The sequence below is a fragment of the Mustelus asterias genome, chromosome 13 (genome assembly GCF_964213995.1).
Source record: "Mustelus asterias chromosome 13, sMusAst1.hap1.1, whole genome shotgun sequence".
In the NCBI taxonomy this organism is placed as follows: domain Eukaryota; kingdom Metazoa; phylum Chordata; class Chondrichthyes; order Carcharhiniformes; family Triakidae; genus Mustelus; species Mustelus asterias.
The window spans coordinates 104,772,405-104,790,865 of record NC_135813.1 but is presented as its reverse complement, the minus strand read 5'-3'; the positions used below and the strand labels follow the sequence as shown (position 1 = coordinate 104,790,865).

Genomic DNA, 18,461 nt, shown 5'->3' with positions numbered 1-18,461 from the left:
TATTGTTTCAATAGGCCTCATTATTCATTCTCTTAAGTTTAATGTGCAGGTTCAGTTGGCAGTTAGGAAGGCAAATGCAATGTTAGCATTCATGTTGAGAGGGCGAGAATACAAGAGCAGGGATGTACTCCTGAGGCTGTATCAGGCTCTGGTCAGACCCCATTTGGAGTATTGTGAGCAGTCTTGGGCCCCATATCTAAGGAAGGATGTGCTAGCCTTAGAAAGGATCCAGAGGAGGTTCACAAGAATGATCCCTGGAATAAAGAGCTTGTCGTATGAGGAACGTTTGAGGACTCTGGGTCTGTACTTGTTGGAGTTTAGAAGGATGAGGGGGGATTTTACTGAAGCTTACAGGATACTGCGAGGCCTGGATACAATGGACATGGAGAGGATGTTTCCACTAGTAGGAAAAACTAGAACCAGAGGGCACAACCTCAGGCTAAAAGGACAATCCTTTAAAACAGAGATGAGGAGGAATTTCTTCGGCTAGAGAGTGGTGAATCTGTGGAACTCTTTGCCGCAAAAGGCCGTGGAGGCCGGGTCATTGAGTGTCTTTAAGACAGAGTTGGATAGGTTTTTGATTAATAATGGGCATCAGGGGTTATGGGGAAAAGGCAGGAGAATGGGAATGAGAAAAGTATCAGCCATGATTGAATGATGGAGCAAATTCGATGGGCCGACTGGCCTAATTCTGCTCCTATGTCTTATGGTCTCATTCATGATAGGTTGAACTAGCTGTACCTGGCCAAGAGTTCAATTCTCATCCAGTTCCTCACTGCCACTGATTTTGAGGGAAAGAGTTTTGTGTTGCTATTCATAACAAAACCCTAAACTCAAGAATAAAGAACATGGTTGTGATTTTGTAGAGAATAGAGATATTGGAATACATCAGAAGCAATTTAGGGTCTTGGAGCAGGACATAACCCATGCCAAAATAAATTGGGGTGGGTGTGGGAACTCATTGTCTTCATTTCCCCAGCAGTCACTTCAATGACTACAAACTGAATCAAGGAGAAGTCCTTATACTTCCACTGTGACACAAACCCAAAGTATTTACATTCAGAATAACGTGCCAACAGTAAATCGCTATGTAGAATATTATACAAATGCATAATGCTTTTCAAAGTAATTACCCAATTTAACAAAAGGATCTGCAAAATTGCATAGAATTACATAGGATCAGGTAGAATATATGGGCAGGATTTTTCAGCCCTTCCCACCAGCGGGATCTATTGGTCCTGCCGAAGGTGACCTCCCGCGGGTGGGACAAGCGACACACGTAAAACGCCATAGACAACAGCGGGACTAGAAGATCCCACCGGGAAAAAGGACAGAAAATCCTACCCTATGAAATAGAAAAAGATCTTTCAACCATTCCCCTAACCTACATATCTCAGGACTCTAAGGGGCAATTTTTAACCTGGCCAATCAACCTAACCCACACATCTTTGGACTGTGGGAGGAAACCGGAGCACCTGGAGGAAACCCATGCAGACACAAGGAGAATGTGCAAACTCCACACAGACAGTGACCCAAGCCAGGAAGTGAACCCAGGTCCCTGGAGCTGTGAAGCAGCAGTGCTAACCACTGTGCTACCGTACCGCCACATAGTACTCTAATTCTGGCTTAACCAAGGTTTGATATAGATTTAATATAACTTCCCTACTTTTCAATTCTAACCCTCTTGAAATAAACCTCAGTACTCGGTTTGCCTTTTTTTATGGTCTTGTTTTTTATTTGATTTGATTTATTATTGTCACATGTATTAGTATACAGTGAAAAGTATTGTTTCTTGCTATACAGACAAAGCATACTGTTCATGGAGAAAGCATAGAGCGCAGAATGTAGTGTTACAGTCATAGCTAGGGTGTAGAGAAAGATCAACTTAGTGTGAAGTAGGTCCATTCAAAAGTCTGACAGCAGCAGGGAAGAAACTGTTCTTGAGTCGGTTGGTGCTTTTGTACTTTCTGTTCCTCTACCTCATCTAGACTCACACTTTTCAAGTATGAAGTAACTTCCTTATTCTTCCTATCAAAATGTATAACCTCATATTTTTCTGTACTAAACCTCATTTGCTAAAACAATTGTTCATCCTGCAACTTATTCATGCTGTGCTGTAATTTGTTGCAGTCTGCCTCAGTATTGATTATCCCCCAATTCCCACTCTCTCTGCTTTCTGTCCTGAAGCCAACCAGCCATCCATTCTTCCACTTATCCCCTGACTCCACGTTCTCTGAGTTGATTCATTAGACTATTATGGTGCATCTTATTGAACGGCCTTTTCAAAATCCAATTAAATGCCTCTATTGTATTGCCATTGTCAACTCCCTTTGTTACCTCCTCTAAAAAGTCAATAAGGTTGGTCAAGCACGATTTTTCATTTTATTTCTTGTCCTACATTACAATTCAGAAGGACTTCATTGACTGTGAATTTCATTGAGATGCCCAGTGGCTGTGTAAAGCTCTATATACATGCAAGCCTTTCTTCATTTTATTTTGAAATCCATGCTGTCTATTCATTATTATCTTTTTCACTTGTTCTTGTTCTTCTATTTTCTCCTTTTGTAAGGATTCTGTTATTCTTCCTACCATTGATAATGAACTGACTGGTCTATAATTCCCCTGACAAGCTCTATTCCAATTCCCACTCTCTTCCCGCACCTAGTGGGCACTGTTTCCATAACCAGTAATTCCTGGAACAGGTCGCTAGTCTGTTGCCAGAGGCTTATAGCTTGGGTGGGGTGGCATAGTGGCACAGTGGTTAGCACTGCTGCCTCACAGCGCCAGGGACCCGGGTTCAATTCCCAGCTGGGTTACTGTCTGTGCAGAGTCTGTATGTTCTCCCTGTGTCTGCGTGGGTTTCCTCCGGGTGCTCCAGTTTCCTCCCACAGTCCGAAAGATGCGCTGGTTTGGTGCATTGGCCATGCTAAATTCTCCCTCAGTGTACCCGAACAGACGCCGGAGTGTGATGACTCGGGGATTTTCACAGTAACTGCATTTCAGTGTTAACGTAAGCTTACTTGTGACTAATAAATAAATAAAATGAGGGGCACCACTCCTTATCAGGAGTGTCTCCCGCTCTTATCACCAGCCATTAGCATGTTTGGAAGGACATGCAGGTTGATACTCATCCTTTTTGGCCATGTTATGAACACACCTTCCTTTTCTTTTAGAGCTATAGGCGGGATTCTACCACCCCCCCCCCCACCCCCCCCCCACCCGCCCCAAGTGTTTCCCACCGGTGGGAGGTGGCATGTTGTTTGCGAGTGGCGGGATTCTCCAGTCCCGCCGCTGTCAATGGGAATTCCCATTGATGTCACTCCACGCCACAGCAGGGCTGTGCTGCTGGCTGGACTGGAGAATCCCGCTGGCGTGAACCACTGGAGAATTCTCGCCAATATATTTTTCCTGTACTCCTGTCGAACACTGTTTTCAATGCTGCCCATTGTTGTTCTACATTGTTGTTTGCCAGTATTGTTGCACATTTTATCTTCACGAGTTCTATTCTCAGCCCATCCAAAGCAACTTTTCTCCAATCTGTTTATCTGTTTTTGTCATACTTACATCCTCTCTATGATCATCTTAAAGCGTATTGTATTGTATTATGATCACTATTGCCTAACAATAATATTTGAAAACATAATGAATAAATCCTGAATAATTTCATGAAAAAGACCTGCTGGAGTCAGGAATATCTTGTTGCCAACTCTTGATGGACAGCACCAGTGCTTTTCCTAATGTCATGATGATGTTATCTAAATTTTTACAGGGGTAAATTAGGAGCATTACGATTAAAGATCAGACTGGCAGAAGATCGAATATTGCCGTCAATGTACTATCAGCCACTGATTGACCTCTTGGTGGAACCTGTGATTGCTCCAGCTAAAGTGAGTAACTATAAACACATTGGCGTGAATGTGAAAACAATGAGTAATTTCTAACCAATGTCTATATGCCAGACTTCATCAAGTTTCAGTTCAAATGGCTCATCTGAACTCAGTTAAACAAGGTGATTGGTGCTTGGAGATTTGATTCACTATGCCGCCGCTAGGTTAAACAAATATGGGCTTAACAGCAACGCCAGCATGACATTGTTAGGGGAGCACGGTGGCACAGTGGTTAGCACTGCTGCCTCACAGCACCAGGGCCTGGGTTCGATTTCTGTCTTGGGTCACTGTCAGTGTGGAGTCTGCACATTCTCCCCGTGTCTGCGTGGGTTTCCTCCGGGCGCTCCGGTTTCTTCCCACAGTCCGGAAGATGTATTGGTTGGGTAAATTGGCCATGCTAAATTCTCCCTCAGTGTACTGGAACAGGTGCCGGAATGTGGCGACTAGGGGATTTTCACAGTCACTCCATTGCAGTGTTAATGTAAGCCTACTTGTGACACTAATAAATGAATGTTTTACTTTAAAGTTTTTAAGAATCAGTTCTTCAATCCGCATTGACAGCTACAAAATATTGGTGGCACATAACAACTCCTTTCTGCATTGGCTGTGGGGAATTTATATTGTACAATATACAACATGAATAAATAGGAGCTTAACAGAGAATGGCAGCAGGACATTGTTAATGGCGTGAGTTATTGCACAGCTGCTGGTAAATGCCAATCTGCCCAAATCCCAAAAGGAATCTTGAAACAGCTGCCAAAATGTCTTTTGCAATTTGTATAGTATGAGGAGAAATTCTGAACTCAAGAAATGATGTCCCTGACTACTTGTGATGATTTTATATTAAAGTCGATGTTTATTAAGAAATGCAGAAAAAAATAAAATTACACTTAAACACCAAAATGGCTTCACACAGTAAACAGTACTTTAAAACAGTTCCAAAAGATCCTCAGAGCTAACCTTTCCCTTTTCTGTTCAGCAACTCTCCTTATAGATTTTAAGATCTACAGAACTCCAGTTGTTTCCTGATTCAAACATGCCTCCAACTTATCCATATCTGACTTCTGAGGCCTGAATGTGGGCAAGTGAGTTACTTGCTCCAAGGAGGCAAGCTGGAACTTTTAATATGATTATCAGGCTGTGAGCCTCATCACCTAAAGTTAAAGTTAAAATTTATTTATTAGTCACAAATAGGCTTACATTAATACTGCAGTGAAATTACTGTGAAAATCCCCAAGTCACCACACTCTGGCGCCTGTTCGGGTACACTGAGGGAGAATTTAGCATGGCAATTTAACCTAACCCGCACGTCTTTTGGACTGTGGGTGGAAACCGGAGCACCCGGAGGAAACCCACGCAGACACAGGGAGAATGTGCAAACTACACTCACAGTCACCCAAGCCAGGCTTCGAACCCGGGTCCCTGGTGTTGTGAGGCAGCAGCACTAACCACTGTGCCAAACATGCCGCCCCGATTGTGCCGCACCATTCAGCCTTTGGATTTTAACTCAGGTTGGCTGTATTTCCCTGGAGATCTGACTGTTTTATTGAGGTTGATAACCTGGGAGATTCAGGCTGTGAGTGCCTTTATTCCTGGGACCAGGGACCTGCCTGGGGAGCTTCTGCAATGCGACACCTCCACCATTCTCCTGATGTCGGGCGGCACGGTAGCACAGTGGTTGGCACTGCTGCTTCACAGCTCCAGGGACCTGGGTTTGATTCCCGGCTTGGGTCACTGTGTGGAGTTTGCACATTCTCCTCGTGTCTGCGTGGGTTTCCTCCGGGTGCTCCGGTTTCCTCCCACAGTCCAAAGATGTGCGGGTTAGGTTGACTGGCCATGCTAAAATTGCCCCTTAGTGTCCTGAGATGCGTAGGTTAGAGGGATTAGTGGGTAAAATATGTAGGGGTATGGGGGTAGGGCCTGGGTGGGATTGTGGTCGGTGCAGACTCGATGGGCCGAATGGCCTCTTTCTGTGCTGTAGGGTTTCTATGTCTCCAATCACACCATGGGACCTCTGACCTCTCCACATCACTGCCACCAGGCTTCCAAACCCCTCCCGAGGGATAGGGACTGGTTGCCCACCCGACCAACCCACAATACTGATCCATTCCACCCCCAGCAAGGACTTGTCCAGTCCTGCAGCCTTCGTTGGTTCCCTGCCCGAGTGCAAACAAGGTGCCCGCTGTGCCATTTCCAGTGTCCATCAGTCCCCACCATGCCCTACAGGTCAGTAAAGTGAAATGTAGGGCACATCAGAAACTGTGAATATGATGCTCAGGATTAGGGAAAAATACACATCATGAATTATCTTTCCTTCTATTTTACTTGTTCTGTGGTACCTTTCTGTCAAAATGATTTCCACGGATATTTCTGATGCGGAATATTCTGTAGGATGTAACAGATGGCTCGAGGAATACTCACATGGTTTGGATGACTGCGTTATGTGACTGAATCCTCAGCATGTGTTGCAGCCTTGGGCCTGGATCCAAACTCTTTTTATAATTTCTGATGTACATAAGTAGTCGACGTATTTAGAACTTTGGCCTGAATTTTTTCACAGATGTAGAGGTTCCCTTCCGAGGCCCAAATCCGGAAGTCCTACCCCTCAGTACGGCCTCTGCCATTTTCTTGGTGATGGTGGAGGAGGGGGAGGGGGTGGAATGGGGGCAGATTCTAAATTCCCAGTTCATGGAGGCAGTTTCCCCAATGAATCAGCAGTTGTCTCCAGTTGTGCGCTTTTGGTGAGGTCGGTGTCTGAAAAGCAAAGTGTGTCGATTAGACTTGGTAAGAGTACATCTGAACCTTGTGGTTTAACTTAGACAAGCTAGGGTTCCTTTTTGGAGAGGTAAGGTGACCCTTTGAATATGGCCCGGGGACACTTTTGGGAGAGGTGAGGCACCCTTTGGGACGTGTCAGGTTCTCTTTGGGATTGTTGAAAGTCAACAGGATTGAACACAAAAAGTGCATAAGCTTATTGGAACTGTTAACGTTGTCACAGATTTGAGCTGCTGTGCTGCCAACAAGATGCCAGTGACCAGGAAAATGGCCTTCAATTGGGTGTTTAATTGTCTAAAATGACAATTTCTGCCGCTGGGCAACTTACCTGGTGGTGGGACGGCCTCTGTGAGACATCCCAACACTTTTCCTCAGCTTAGTGCTCGCCTGTCACCTACGAACTCGGAAAATCCCTCCCTCATCTTCAGGATTGAGGAGCTAAATGGTTAACTCAAGTTCCTATGTTCCTGCCGAAGCAGTCTTGAAAGAGCCAGTGAACCTACTTAAAGAAGAGTAGGGCATTTCTTTGGCATCCTGACTCTCATCTCTAAACCAACACCTCCAGGAAAAGCTTATTTCCCATGCATTGCTGTGCTATGTGTGTGACCTTACTGTGTTTCTCACTCTGTAAATTCTCGCTTTAATTTTACCCCACACCAATTTGAAATATTTTCCGTCTTGGCAATGCCATTTGCACAATTCCTCAATTCTCACCCACGTAATTGTTACCACACACATGTTCAAATATCTTACAAATCAAACAACCTGCTTCAACATGCCTCAGTGTTTCCAAACCCTCAGCATTACCTCTCCTGAGTGAGCACCTCTTCCTTAAACAGTGCCATTGGAGATCAATTAAACCTGTGCTCCAGATTAAACAATTTATATTTGTCTGTTCGTAAGGAGCTTCAGAGGGGTTTTGATGCTCACAGTTTCAATGATGGGGACAAATTCCATCATTCATAAAGTAGGTTGAAATTACAGACTCCTTTCAAAGGTACAAGGTGCTGGTGAGGCCACACCTGGAGTGCTGTGTACAGTTTTGGTCTCCTTACTTGAGAAAGCACATAATGGCACTGGAGGGGGTGCAGAGGAGATTCACTAGGTTGATTCCGGAGTTGAGAGGGTTGGCTTATGAGGAGAGACTAAGTAGACTGGGGCTGTACTCATTGGAATTCAGAAGATTGAAGGGAGATATGATAGTTTGTCAGTAAATTTACGCCTGGATTGAAACATCTTGTCTTCACACAAATACCAAAACAGAAAATTGTTGGGGTCTAGTCTGGTTTCATAATATATATCTTCGGGTTTCTGATCTGGTATCTGGTACCTGAACATAACCCAAATGCATATTCTAGGCAATTGGCCTTTGGATGTGAAAGCTCTGTCCTCTGTATCATGATCATTTATCCCTTCATCTGCTGTATTCTGTTCCGTAGGATCTTAATCACAAAACATGTTAACAATTGAGATAAAAGGTGCCTTTTATCAGTTGCTCAAGAGTCTGAGATTTTGTAATTCTCATTAATTATAAGGAATGTAACTTCAGCAGTTTGATAGCCATGTTTGATTAGTACTGTCTTACCATTACAATTTATTTCCTTACCAGGGTCTTTCCATTCCCTATAACCCTCTTCTTTTTATAATGCAACAAGTTATAGATTATGAAGGGAATAGACAAGATAGAAGCAGGGAAGTTGTTTCCACTATCAGGTAAAACTAGAACTAGGGGGCATAGCCTCAAAATAAGGTGGAGCAGATTTAGAACTGAGTTGAGGAGGAACTTCTTCACCCAAAGGGTTGTGAATCTGTGGAATTCCCTGCCCAGTGAAGCAGTTGAGGCTACCTCGTTGAATGTTTTTAAGGCAACGATAGATACATTTTTGAACAGTAAAGGAATTAAGGGTTATGGTGAGTGGGCGGGTAAGTGGAGCTGAGTCCATGAAAAGATCAGCCATGATCTTATTGAATGGTGGAGCAGGCTCGAGGGGCCAGATGGCCTCCTCCTGCTCCTAGTTCTTATGTTCTTATTTATAATTACGGATTTGCTCAGCAAAGCATATTGGGGAAATATTCCCCTTGCTGATCTATCTGAAGCGAAGTTGCCTGGTACAAGAGGTATTGGAGGGCCTGTTTCCTGTGCTGTACTGTGTTCGAGTGCTTGACTTTCAGCTCAAATTGTCCTAAGCTCAGGCTTCCGTATGTTCATTTGAGGTTTGTTGTGTGTCGGTGGGCATCCTGATGAAAGTGGTCAGAGGTGGCATTTTGAATTTCAACATCTGGCTGGTTAATGTGGTGGGGAGGTGGGGTGGAGGGGAGGTGGGGCGGGGGGGGGGGGGGGGGGGTGGGGAGAAGGAACAGCAGTGGGTGGGGGGGGGGGTCAAACACCTTTTCTCTGACCCATCTGATTTTTAGTCCATTGACTTGAAAGGCGTTCTTTACAATCCTGTGTGTTAATAGTTGCACAACATAATTTAAAATCTGAAACTGCCAAGGTTGAAAGTAAATGTTTCATGGCATTGAGATAGTCTCCATCAGATGTTGCATTGTTAAGAAAACGCTGTCAAAAAACCGCTGCCCATTTTACAGTAACGCGTCATTCATTGGTGCTGTTGTGTTTTTCGCCTCGATGCTGTGTTGGTTCTCATTGATTTCCATGGTAAAGGTCTGTTTAACTGTGCACATTGCCCACTTTTATCATCACATTTGGGTGTTGTCCTTTACTCTGAGCCTCCACAGGCTCCCACAAGCAGTGGGCATATTTTGATTTGATTTATCATTGTCACATGTATTGGGCTACAATGAAAAGTATTGTTTCTTGCGCACTATACAGACAAAACATACCGTTCATAGAGTACATAGGAGAGAAGGAAAGGAGAGAGTGCAGAATATAGTGTTATAGTCATAGCTAGGGTGTAGAGAAAGATCAGCTTAATATATAGCAGGTCCATTCAAAAGTCTGATGGCAGCAGGGAAGAAGCTGTTCTTGAGTTGGTTGGTACGTGACCTCAGACTTTTGTATCTTTTTCCTGATGGAAGAAGGCGGAAGAGAGTACGTCCGGGATGTGTGAGGTCCTTGATTATGCTGGCTGCTTTTCCGAGGCAGCAGGAAGTGTAGACGGAGTCAATGGATGGGAGACTGGATTGGGCTACGTTCATGACCCTTTGTAGTTTCTTGCGGTCTTAGACAGAGCAGGAGCCATACCAAGCTGTGATACATGTAGAAAGGATGCTTTTATATGGTGCATCTGTAAGAATTGGTGACAGTCGTAGTGGGCATGCCAAATTTCCTTCGCCTCCTGAGAAAGCGTTGATGGGTTTTCCTAACTATAGTGTCAGCAAGGAGGGACCAGGACAGCTTTTTGGTGATCTGGACTTCTAGAAACTTGAAGCTCTCGGCCATTTCCACTTCATCCCCGCTGATATAGACAGGGGCATGTCCTCCACAATGCTTCCTGAAGTTGATAACTATCTCCTTCATTTTACTGACATTGAGGGAGAGATTATTATCGCACCAGATTCTCTCTCTCTTTCCTGTACTCCTGAAAATACCCATTATAGTACATCAGATTTCCCTTTAAACAAAAAAGGCACTGACAGGTCTGATTAGAAGCTGTAGGTTTTGTTCTAAATGAAGTGAAACCCCTTCATGATTAAATCTATATATATATATCATGATGGCATGGCTCGGGTTGGAGAGAAAGTTGTGCTCTTTGGCGAGAAGCATTCCAAGTGGAGAGAATTGAGAATTCAATTAGAGTTAAAATGTTGTGGTTAGCATTTGGCGAAAATCCCAAAATACCATGTGTTATAAATATTGGGTGTGATGCATCTTCCAAGGAATGAATTCTGCTTTGGAATTTTCACAGTGATTGAACTTTTATGCAGAGCAAGTGGTTTGGAACTGTGCGGTTTAAAAAGTAAAGTGGTTGAAGAAGTAAGCTGTTGGCACATGAGGAATCATAATGGCAGGACTGAGGAGAGCATCACATTGGTGGTGTTAGCTGCCTTGCCTGGACAAGCAGGTGAGATCATAAGAACATAAGAACTAGGAGCAGGAGTAGGCCATCTGGCCCCTCGAGCCTGCTCTGCCATTCAATAAGATCACGGCTGATCTTTTTGTGGACTCAGCTCCACTTACCTGCCCGCTCACCATAACCCTTAATTCCTTTACTGTTCAAAAATCTATCTATCCTTGCCTTAAAAACATTCAATGATGTAGCCTCAACTGCTGCACTGGTCAGGGAATTCCAAGATTCACAACCCTTTGTGTGAAGAAGTTCCTCTTTCATCCCCAATATTGCCAAAGCTATCAGCTGTTACAAACTCTATGGGCAGGTGATGAAGAGATGAACAAGAGATAAAGGTTTGATTATGATCGGGGTTACCGACCGTGTCAGTTTAAAGCAAAGTTTTCAATGACCAGTGGTATAGAAAGTAACTGGTCAGATAATCAGGGGCATCCGAAAGAAGGATCACTTTAGCATTAAAGCAAAATACTGAAGATTCTTGAAGCCTGAAATAAAAACAGAAGATGCTGGAAATGATCAGCAGGCTGGGCAGCATCTGTAGAGAGAGAAGCAGAGTTATTGGGTGAGATTTTGCACTGCTGGCTGGGGTGAGAAAACCTTTAAATTTATTAATTTGTGTCACAAGTAGGTTTGTAGGCATTAACACAGCAATGAAGTTACTGTGAAAATCCCCAGTCGCCACACTCTGATCCCTGTTTGCGTACACTGAGGGTGAATTTAGCATGGCCAACACACCTAACCAGCACGTCTTTCAGACTGTGGGAGGAAACCGGAGCACCCGGAGAAAACCCACTCAGGCACGAGGAGAACGTGCAGACTCTGCACAGGCAGTGACCCGAGCTGGGAATCGAACCCGGGTCCCTGACAGCGTTGCTAACCACTGTGTAAACTGGCATGTAAGGTAGGATTTTCTGGCTGCGCTCGCCCCAAGACTGGAAAATCCCGCCCGAGGACAACAGACCTTTACATGGTCTTGCCCCGCCTGCTACGATGTCCATGGCAGATGGGACAGGACGGGAAAATTCCACCTGTAGCTCTTGAACTGCACAGCCAAGTTTTCTCTCCACATTCCATGGTACATTGTGCATAAAGAATCTGGAGTTGTGTTCTTGGCAGTCAAAATGGTCGGGCAGGGCCTGATAGAGCTGGCAATACATTATGGGGATCCCCCCCCTTCATTGGAGCTTCCCAGAGGGACCACTCCTATCAGGTTGGCATTGGGAGGGGGCAGTGGGCATGTCCCTCTCCCCCCAGGAGCTCTACTTACCTTGGCGCCACCAGCGGGTTCCTCTCGACTGCTTCATGTTTGAAAAAAATGCAGCTGTAAACCTTGCCAATGTGATGTCACATCAGCGAAGAGTGGGGGTAACAAATGGCGGGGATGTCTAATTATATTAAAATCTATGAAACTGCATTTCAGGACAGGAACTTCATTATGCCACTGGTGATGGTGGGGGGGATATCGTAAAAAATGCGATCTTGCCGTCAAGCATCTCTCTTTCTGATTCCCGGTGAGCTTTTGCGCCCACGTCGCCATTTGTACTCATGGCTAACACGGGTGCGAAATCGCCCCCAGTGTTTCACGCCAATGGCCTTTTTGTCAGTGGATAGCAGAAGAGCAATCTGCAACATCGCGAGGCTCTCCCTCCATTTCTTTAGTGTTGCCGTGGTTCCCAGAGTGAATTTCTCGAACATATTTGGTCAGCTTTAGAACGTGCAGACTCTGCACAGGCAGTGGCCCGAGCTGGGAGTCGAACCCGGGTCCCTGACAGCGTTGCTAACCACTGTGTAAACTGGCATGTAAGGTAGGATTTTCTGGCTGCGCTCGCCCCAAATTAGAACTGTTATCACCTGGAAAAACTCTCGACAGTCCAGGCGGGAGAGCCTCCCCATGTTACACACCCACTCTTGGCCAATCACTGGACTCAGACAATGCTGCTCCTTACTGGCAGCTAGCTTGGATGTGTGTGAGGTCACCCTCTGGAGTCTACCCCAGTGATTTACAGTCTCTGACTCCTGGCGGGAAATCAAACCAACCTTCTCTATCTGGAGGCAATTTGAAACATCAGTCTTAGTGTTCAGAATTCATGCTGGTTAAGGGCTAATGAAAAAATTAATCTTTAAACAGCTAGAAATGTTACGGAAATTTAATGAAGAATTGGATTCCCGCGAGCTTGGCAGTGAGGCAATAAATCAACATTGTTTCTTAGTTATTAACTGAATGTAAGCCATACAGTTTAATGACTCATTAAATGACTCTGACTGTTTGGTATAGTCTGCCTTGGCTGTTGGTGTCTGCTTTGGAGAAAACAGGCGGTTTGTTTTTTTAAGATAGAATCTTGGCAGTAGTTAGTGAAAGATCAAACAAAGTGAGAGTCAAACACAAAAGCAACCATAGTCGTCAGAGGTGAAAAAACTAGGAAATGTTGGTGGAGCTATGGCGGACAGTAGTCTTTCGGGATGTGTACCTGAACACAGGGGACCTGCCCGGGTGGTATGAAAGGAACCCAGTCTGTGAACTGATCTTCACTGCATCCAGGTGATTAAATACATCTTGGGTGCGACCTCATCACTCCAACTATATTTAAACGTTGAGAAATCTCATGGTGTTGTGAGCAATGGGTAAGTGACTGTTTCTCCAAGGGATCTTCCTATCTTCTGCCAGAGTTACGTCAGGAGGCCAGGGAAATCCCCACTGAATTTCCAGACAAACATCTTTGCCAAAGAATTAGATCAGGCCATGGCTGTGAGTAATTGCTACGCGAGACCAGTGGTGGTGAACACAAAATCCATACTGCCATTGGCAGAATATTAACTCACAGCCCTGGCCATGTATAGCACTCTACTGACTTAGATTAGAATTGACCCTGGGTGGGAATGCAGGCCAAGTTAACTTCTCCAACCCGAACCTCGCACGTAAATGAAAAATTTAAATAAATTTAATACTTAAAAAATATTTAGTTTGGGTCATCCAAACGGACCACTTGCCCATTTGCTTGACCCAAGTCCAAAGATGTGCGGGTTAGGTGGATTGGCCACGCTAAATTGCCCCTTAGTGTCAGGGGGGCTAGCTAGGGTAAATGCATGGGGTTATAGAGATATGGCCTGGGTGGGATTGTGGTCGGTGCAGACTTGATGGGCCGAATGGCCTCCGTCTGCACTGTAGGATTCTATGATTCAATGCCTGGGTGAGTGCAGCTCCAACATTCAAGATTCTCAACACCATCCAGGGTAATAAGACACGCTTGATAGGCACCCTGTCCACGATTGCAAGCATTTCCCCAGCTCTCCGCCAGCACAATGTATGCAGTGTGCGCCATGTCCAGATGCACAACAGTAACATGTCAAGGTTTCTCAATAGCTCCTCCTGAACCTGTGACTGCGAAACCCCCTTGATGGACAAGGGCAGCAGTCTCATGAGACCGCCACCTGCAGGTCTTCCACCAAGTTAGACACCATATTCACTTCAAAACGTAGAGCCATTCCTTCAGTGTTGCTGACTCAAAATCATGTGATTTCCTTGCTGTTAGTGTTGCTGTTACTGTACAAGGCATTAGTGAATTACCACACCTGGAGTATTGTGTACAGTTTTGGTCCCCTCACTTGAGGAGGGATGTAATTGCATTGGTTCAGAGGAGGTTCACGAGATTGATTCCAGAGATGAGGGGTCTGTCTGACGAGGAGAGATTGGGCAGCTTAGACCTGTACTCTCGAGTTTAGAGGAATGAGGGGAGATCTAATTGAGGTGTACGGGATGATGAGGGGGATTGACAAAGTAGATGTGGAGAGGACGTTTCCTCTTGTGGGCAATCTAGTACAAGGGATCATGGTTTTAGGATAAGGGATAGCAGATTTAAAACAGAGATGAGGGGAAATTACTTGTCTCAAAGGGTCACGAGTCTGTGGAACTCACTACCCCACAGTGTGGTGGATGGCTGAACATTGAATAAATTTAAGGAAGAGGTGGACAGATTTTTAATTAGTGAGGGTTTGAGGGGCTGTGGTGAATGGGCAGGGAAGTGGAGTTGAGGCCGAGATGACATCAACCATGATCGTATTAAATGGCGGAGCAGGCTCGAGCGGCACGATTGCCTACTCCTGCTCCTAGTTCTTATGAATTTTTATATTTTTTATGATTCTGACAGCACTCTCAAAGTAACTTCACCACAGGGGCTGCAAGTGAGGGGACCAAAACTGTACACAATACTCCAGGTGTGGTAATTCACATGATTTTGAGTCAGCTTGCTGTCACATCCTTAAGGGCAATTGAGATGTTCAATATACAGCGTCGCTCGGATCCCATGAGGAAATGAGGAAAAACAGTGTACGCTGTTGTCTAAAACCCTGTTGTGAAAAATAGCAATTAAGGTGTAATTCAGTACAGTAGCAAAAGTAGGGATTGAATCTCCGGAAATTATTTACCACTGCTGATGATTTAAAATTAATCAATAACTATTACTGGGTTACACAGCTGTATGGGTGGCACAGTGGTTAGCACTGCTGCCTCACAGCCCCAGGGACCCGAGTTCAATTCCCAGCTTGGGTCACTGTCTGTATGGAGTTTGCACGTTCTCCCCATGTCTGCGTGGGTTTCCTCCGGGTGCTCCGGTTTCCTCCCACAGTCCAAAGATGTGGATGGCCAATCCACACATTGGCCATCCACACATGGCCAATGTGTGGATTGGCCATGTTAAATTGCCCCTTAGTGTCAGGCGGACTAGCTAGGGTAAATGCATGGGGTTGTGGGGATAGGGCCTGGGTGGGATTGTGGGTTGGTGCAGACTCGATAGGCCGAATGGCCTCTTTCTGCACTGCAGGATTCTATGTAACTACCTAAGATTTTCACACTGCATCATGACCTCCTGTAAGTTGTCACGTTGGCAGGAAACTATGACTGAGTGAGATCTACCTACAACTTCATCGGCTAACCACAGACTTAGTGAACTGTTTAAAGAAGACCTGTTTTAAAAAGAAAATACAAAAAAATGAAACGGATCAAAAACCGCTGCCACGAATCACCTGATGTCTGAAATGCAGCGTGTTGTACTTTAATCAACTGTCATTCTGTCAAGACAATGGGAGTTGCAAACCAGCCAGGTACTCATTAGAAACTCAAATCCCCCTGTGGAGGACAAAATAATTCCATCTCCTGTTGATTTCTATCTTGAATTGCATCAGAAAAGACTTTTAATACAAAAAGACAAAGGATGGGATTTTTTGAACCCCCCCCCCGGTGGGATCTTCCAGTCCCACCGATGGCTATAGTGTTTTGCATGGTTCACCTGTCCTGTTGCCTGCGAACCCGATGGTGGAGCTGGAAGATCCCGTCAGCGGAAAGGGCTGGAAATTCTTGCTCAAAGAACTGGATCACTTGGCCCTCAACAATTGACTGCTATTTTAAGAACTGGTTCCGCCAAGCAGAATTAGGAGAATGAGGAGGAGGAAAAAGAAACCTCACATGATCTAAAAACAATGCTGGGAGAGAGCAGTAAAGATCTGTCTCGCTGTCTCTGAAGCTAAAAGATCTGAATCAAGTCAACGACATAATTCAACAGGAAATGAATTAACTTCAAACGGCTGCAATGTTCAACAATCTGCATCTCAAAGTCAATTGTATATATTCTTTTAACCTTTTATTGTACTTTAGCTTTCTTACTTCTGAGATCTCTGTGTGTGTCTCAGCAGGTCTTCATTTTTTCCCAGGTTTAGTAACTAATATTCTAGCTGGCTGAGGTGCCCCAGCTGTTCCCATTGCTCGGATCTTCCAGTCCCGACAGCGGCGGAGGGTCCAAACAACATGAAAACCTGTTGACAGTGGTGGGACCAGAAGATCCTGTTATCAGGCAGTGGCCTCCTCCTCCACCACAAAACAAACCGTGGGATAGGGGGGAATCCCATCCACTCTTTCTTTGATGGGTAGCACGGTAGCACAGTGGTTAGCACTGCTGCCTCACAGCGCCAGGGACCCGGGTTCAATTCTGGCCTTGGGTGACTGTCCGTGTGGAATTTGTACGTTCTCCCTGTGCCTGGGTTTCCTCCAGCTGCTCCGGTTTCCTCCCACAGTCCAAGGATGTGCAGATTAGGTAGATTGGCCATGCTAAATTGCCATTGGTGTCCAAAAATGTGTAGGTTGGGTAGGTTGGGTAAATGTATGGAGTTATGGGTACGGGGGTGGTGGGCCTGGGTAAGATGCTCTTTCAGAAAGCTGGTGCAGACTTGTTGGGCCGAATGGCCTCCTTCTGCACTGTACAGAATCTATGGTTCTATGGATCAAGAAAACCTGGTTTGATTGGTTCCTTGTTAAAATGCATTTGGATTGGATAAGTCGTTTACAGGGAAAGGAAATTTTCCCTGTGGGGGGCTGATTTTTATTTAAGTCCATTATGGGACATGGGCGTTCCTGGCATTATGGGACATGGGCGTTGTTGGTTGGCCAGCAAATATTGCCCATCACCAGTTGGCCGAGGGCAGTTCTGAGTCAACCACATTACTGTAGCTCTGGAGTCACATGTAGGCCAGACAAGATAAGGATGGCAGATTTCCTTCCCGAAAGGACATTAGTGAACTAGATGGGTTTTTCTGACAATCGTTTCATGATTGTCAGTAGATTCTTAATTCCAGATACTTTTTATTGAATTCAAATTCCACCAGCTGCCATGGCGGGATTCGAACCCGGGTCCCCAGAACATTAGCTGAGTTTCTGGATTAATTCTAGCCAGGATAAATATTATCACTAGCGTATTAATGCAGAAAGGGGAGCCAGCTCACTCTTCCTCACCCAATCGTAACAAAATGCTCTCGGTTTTGTTTTGAGATTTTATCTATTTTGTTCGCATGACAGAACTTCGATCTAGATGACAATGATTACACGTCAGCGCTTCCACAGTCCAGTCAGAGGCTTTGGAATTGTGCTTCTTTCCGAATCAGTTGAGTACAACTTGTGTATCGCTGTGGTCTACTTTTTTCGCATTCCAACCATTATCTTATAATTGAGTTTGTGTCTCTATATGCCCTGTTTGTGAAACAAATCCTGCACTCACCTGATGAAGGGGCAGTGCTCCGAAAGCTCGTGCTACCAAATAAACCTGTTGGACTTTAACCTGGTGTTGTGAGACTACTTACTGTGCCTATCCCAGTCCAACGCCGGCATCTCCACAACTTGACACTCCATGATGAGCAGATTGCACAGTTAAAGACTTTTCCAGTATTCTACCCATGCAAGCTTCCGAGCCCTGAGATTGATTTCCCAATATAGAAACAGTGAAAGATGCCTCTGTTGGACATCAGTCAAGGCTGGGATGTGATCAGTCACAGTGCTGTGGATTGGCCTTAAGGCATTTGGTTAAATAGTCCTTTGTTTCCTGCAGCAGCAATACACGTAAAAGTGATTTTGATATTGAAATGTGAATAGTTGCCAGCATGGACAGATCATTCTTTTACTCAGCTTGCTTATCTGTAACTTGCTTGTGGCAGCCACGTACATGTGTGTACCTTCCAAAAAAGTCAAAACTGAACCTGAAGGCATTTTAGAGGATTAATGCTGTTTAAAATGGTAATCCCTCACTCCTATATTCCCATCTCAGCAATTATAAATTGGTGAAAAGCGACATAAGATGTTTGAACATTATAAGCAACACAATGAATCGGAATGTGGCTAATTGATAAGTGATTGCACTGTACCTGGAGGATGGTAATACTGGAGGTGTCACTGCCTTTAATGCATTGTGAAAGCCGCCTGATCTCTACTTCCCCCGACAGCTGCGGGAAG

At 44.9% G+C, this 18,461-nt stretch overlaps 1 protein-coding gene across 1 annotated transcript in view; it reads left to right on the top strand.

The window, feature by feature from the left end:
• The window catches only part of rasal1a (RAS protein activator like 1a (GAP1 like)), a 275,372-nt gene that overhangs the window by 130,067 nt on the left and 126,844 nt on the right, over positions 1–18,461 (top strand). The window contains exon 9 of the mRNA XM_078227421.1: positions 3,770–3,887. Coding sequence (XP_078083547.1) covers positions 3,770–3,887 — 118 coding nt within the window. The remainder of the gene's footprint in view (positions 1–3,769; positions 3,888–18,461) is intronic.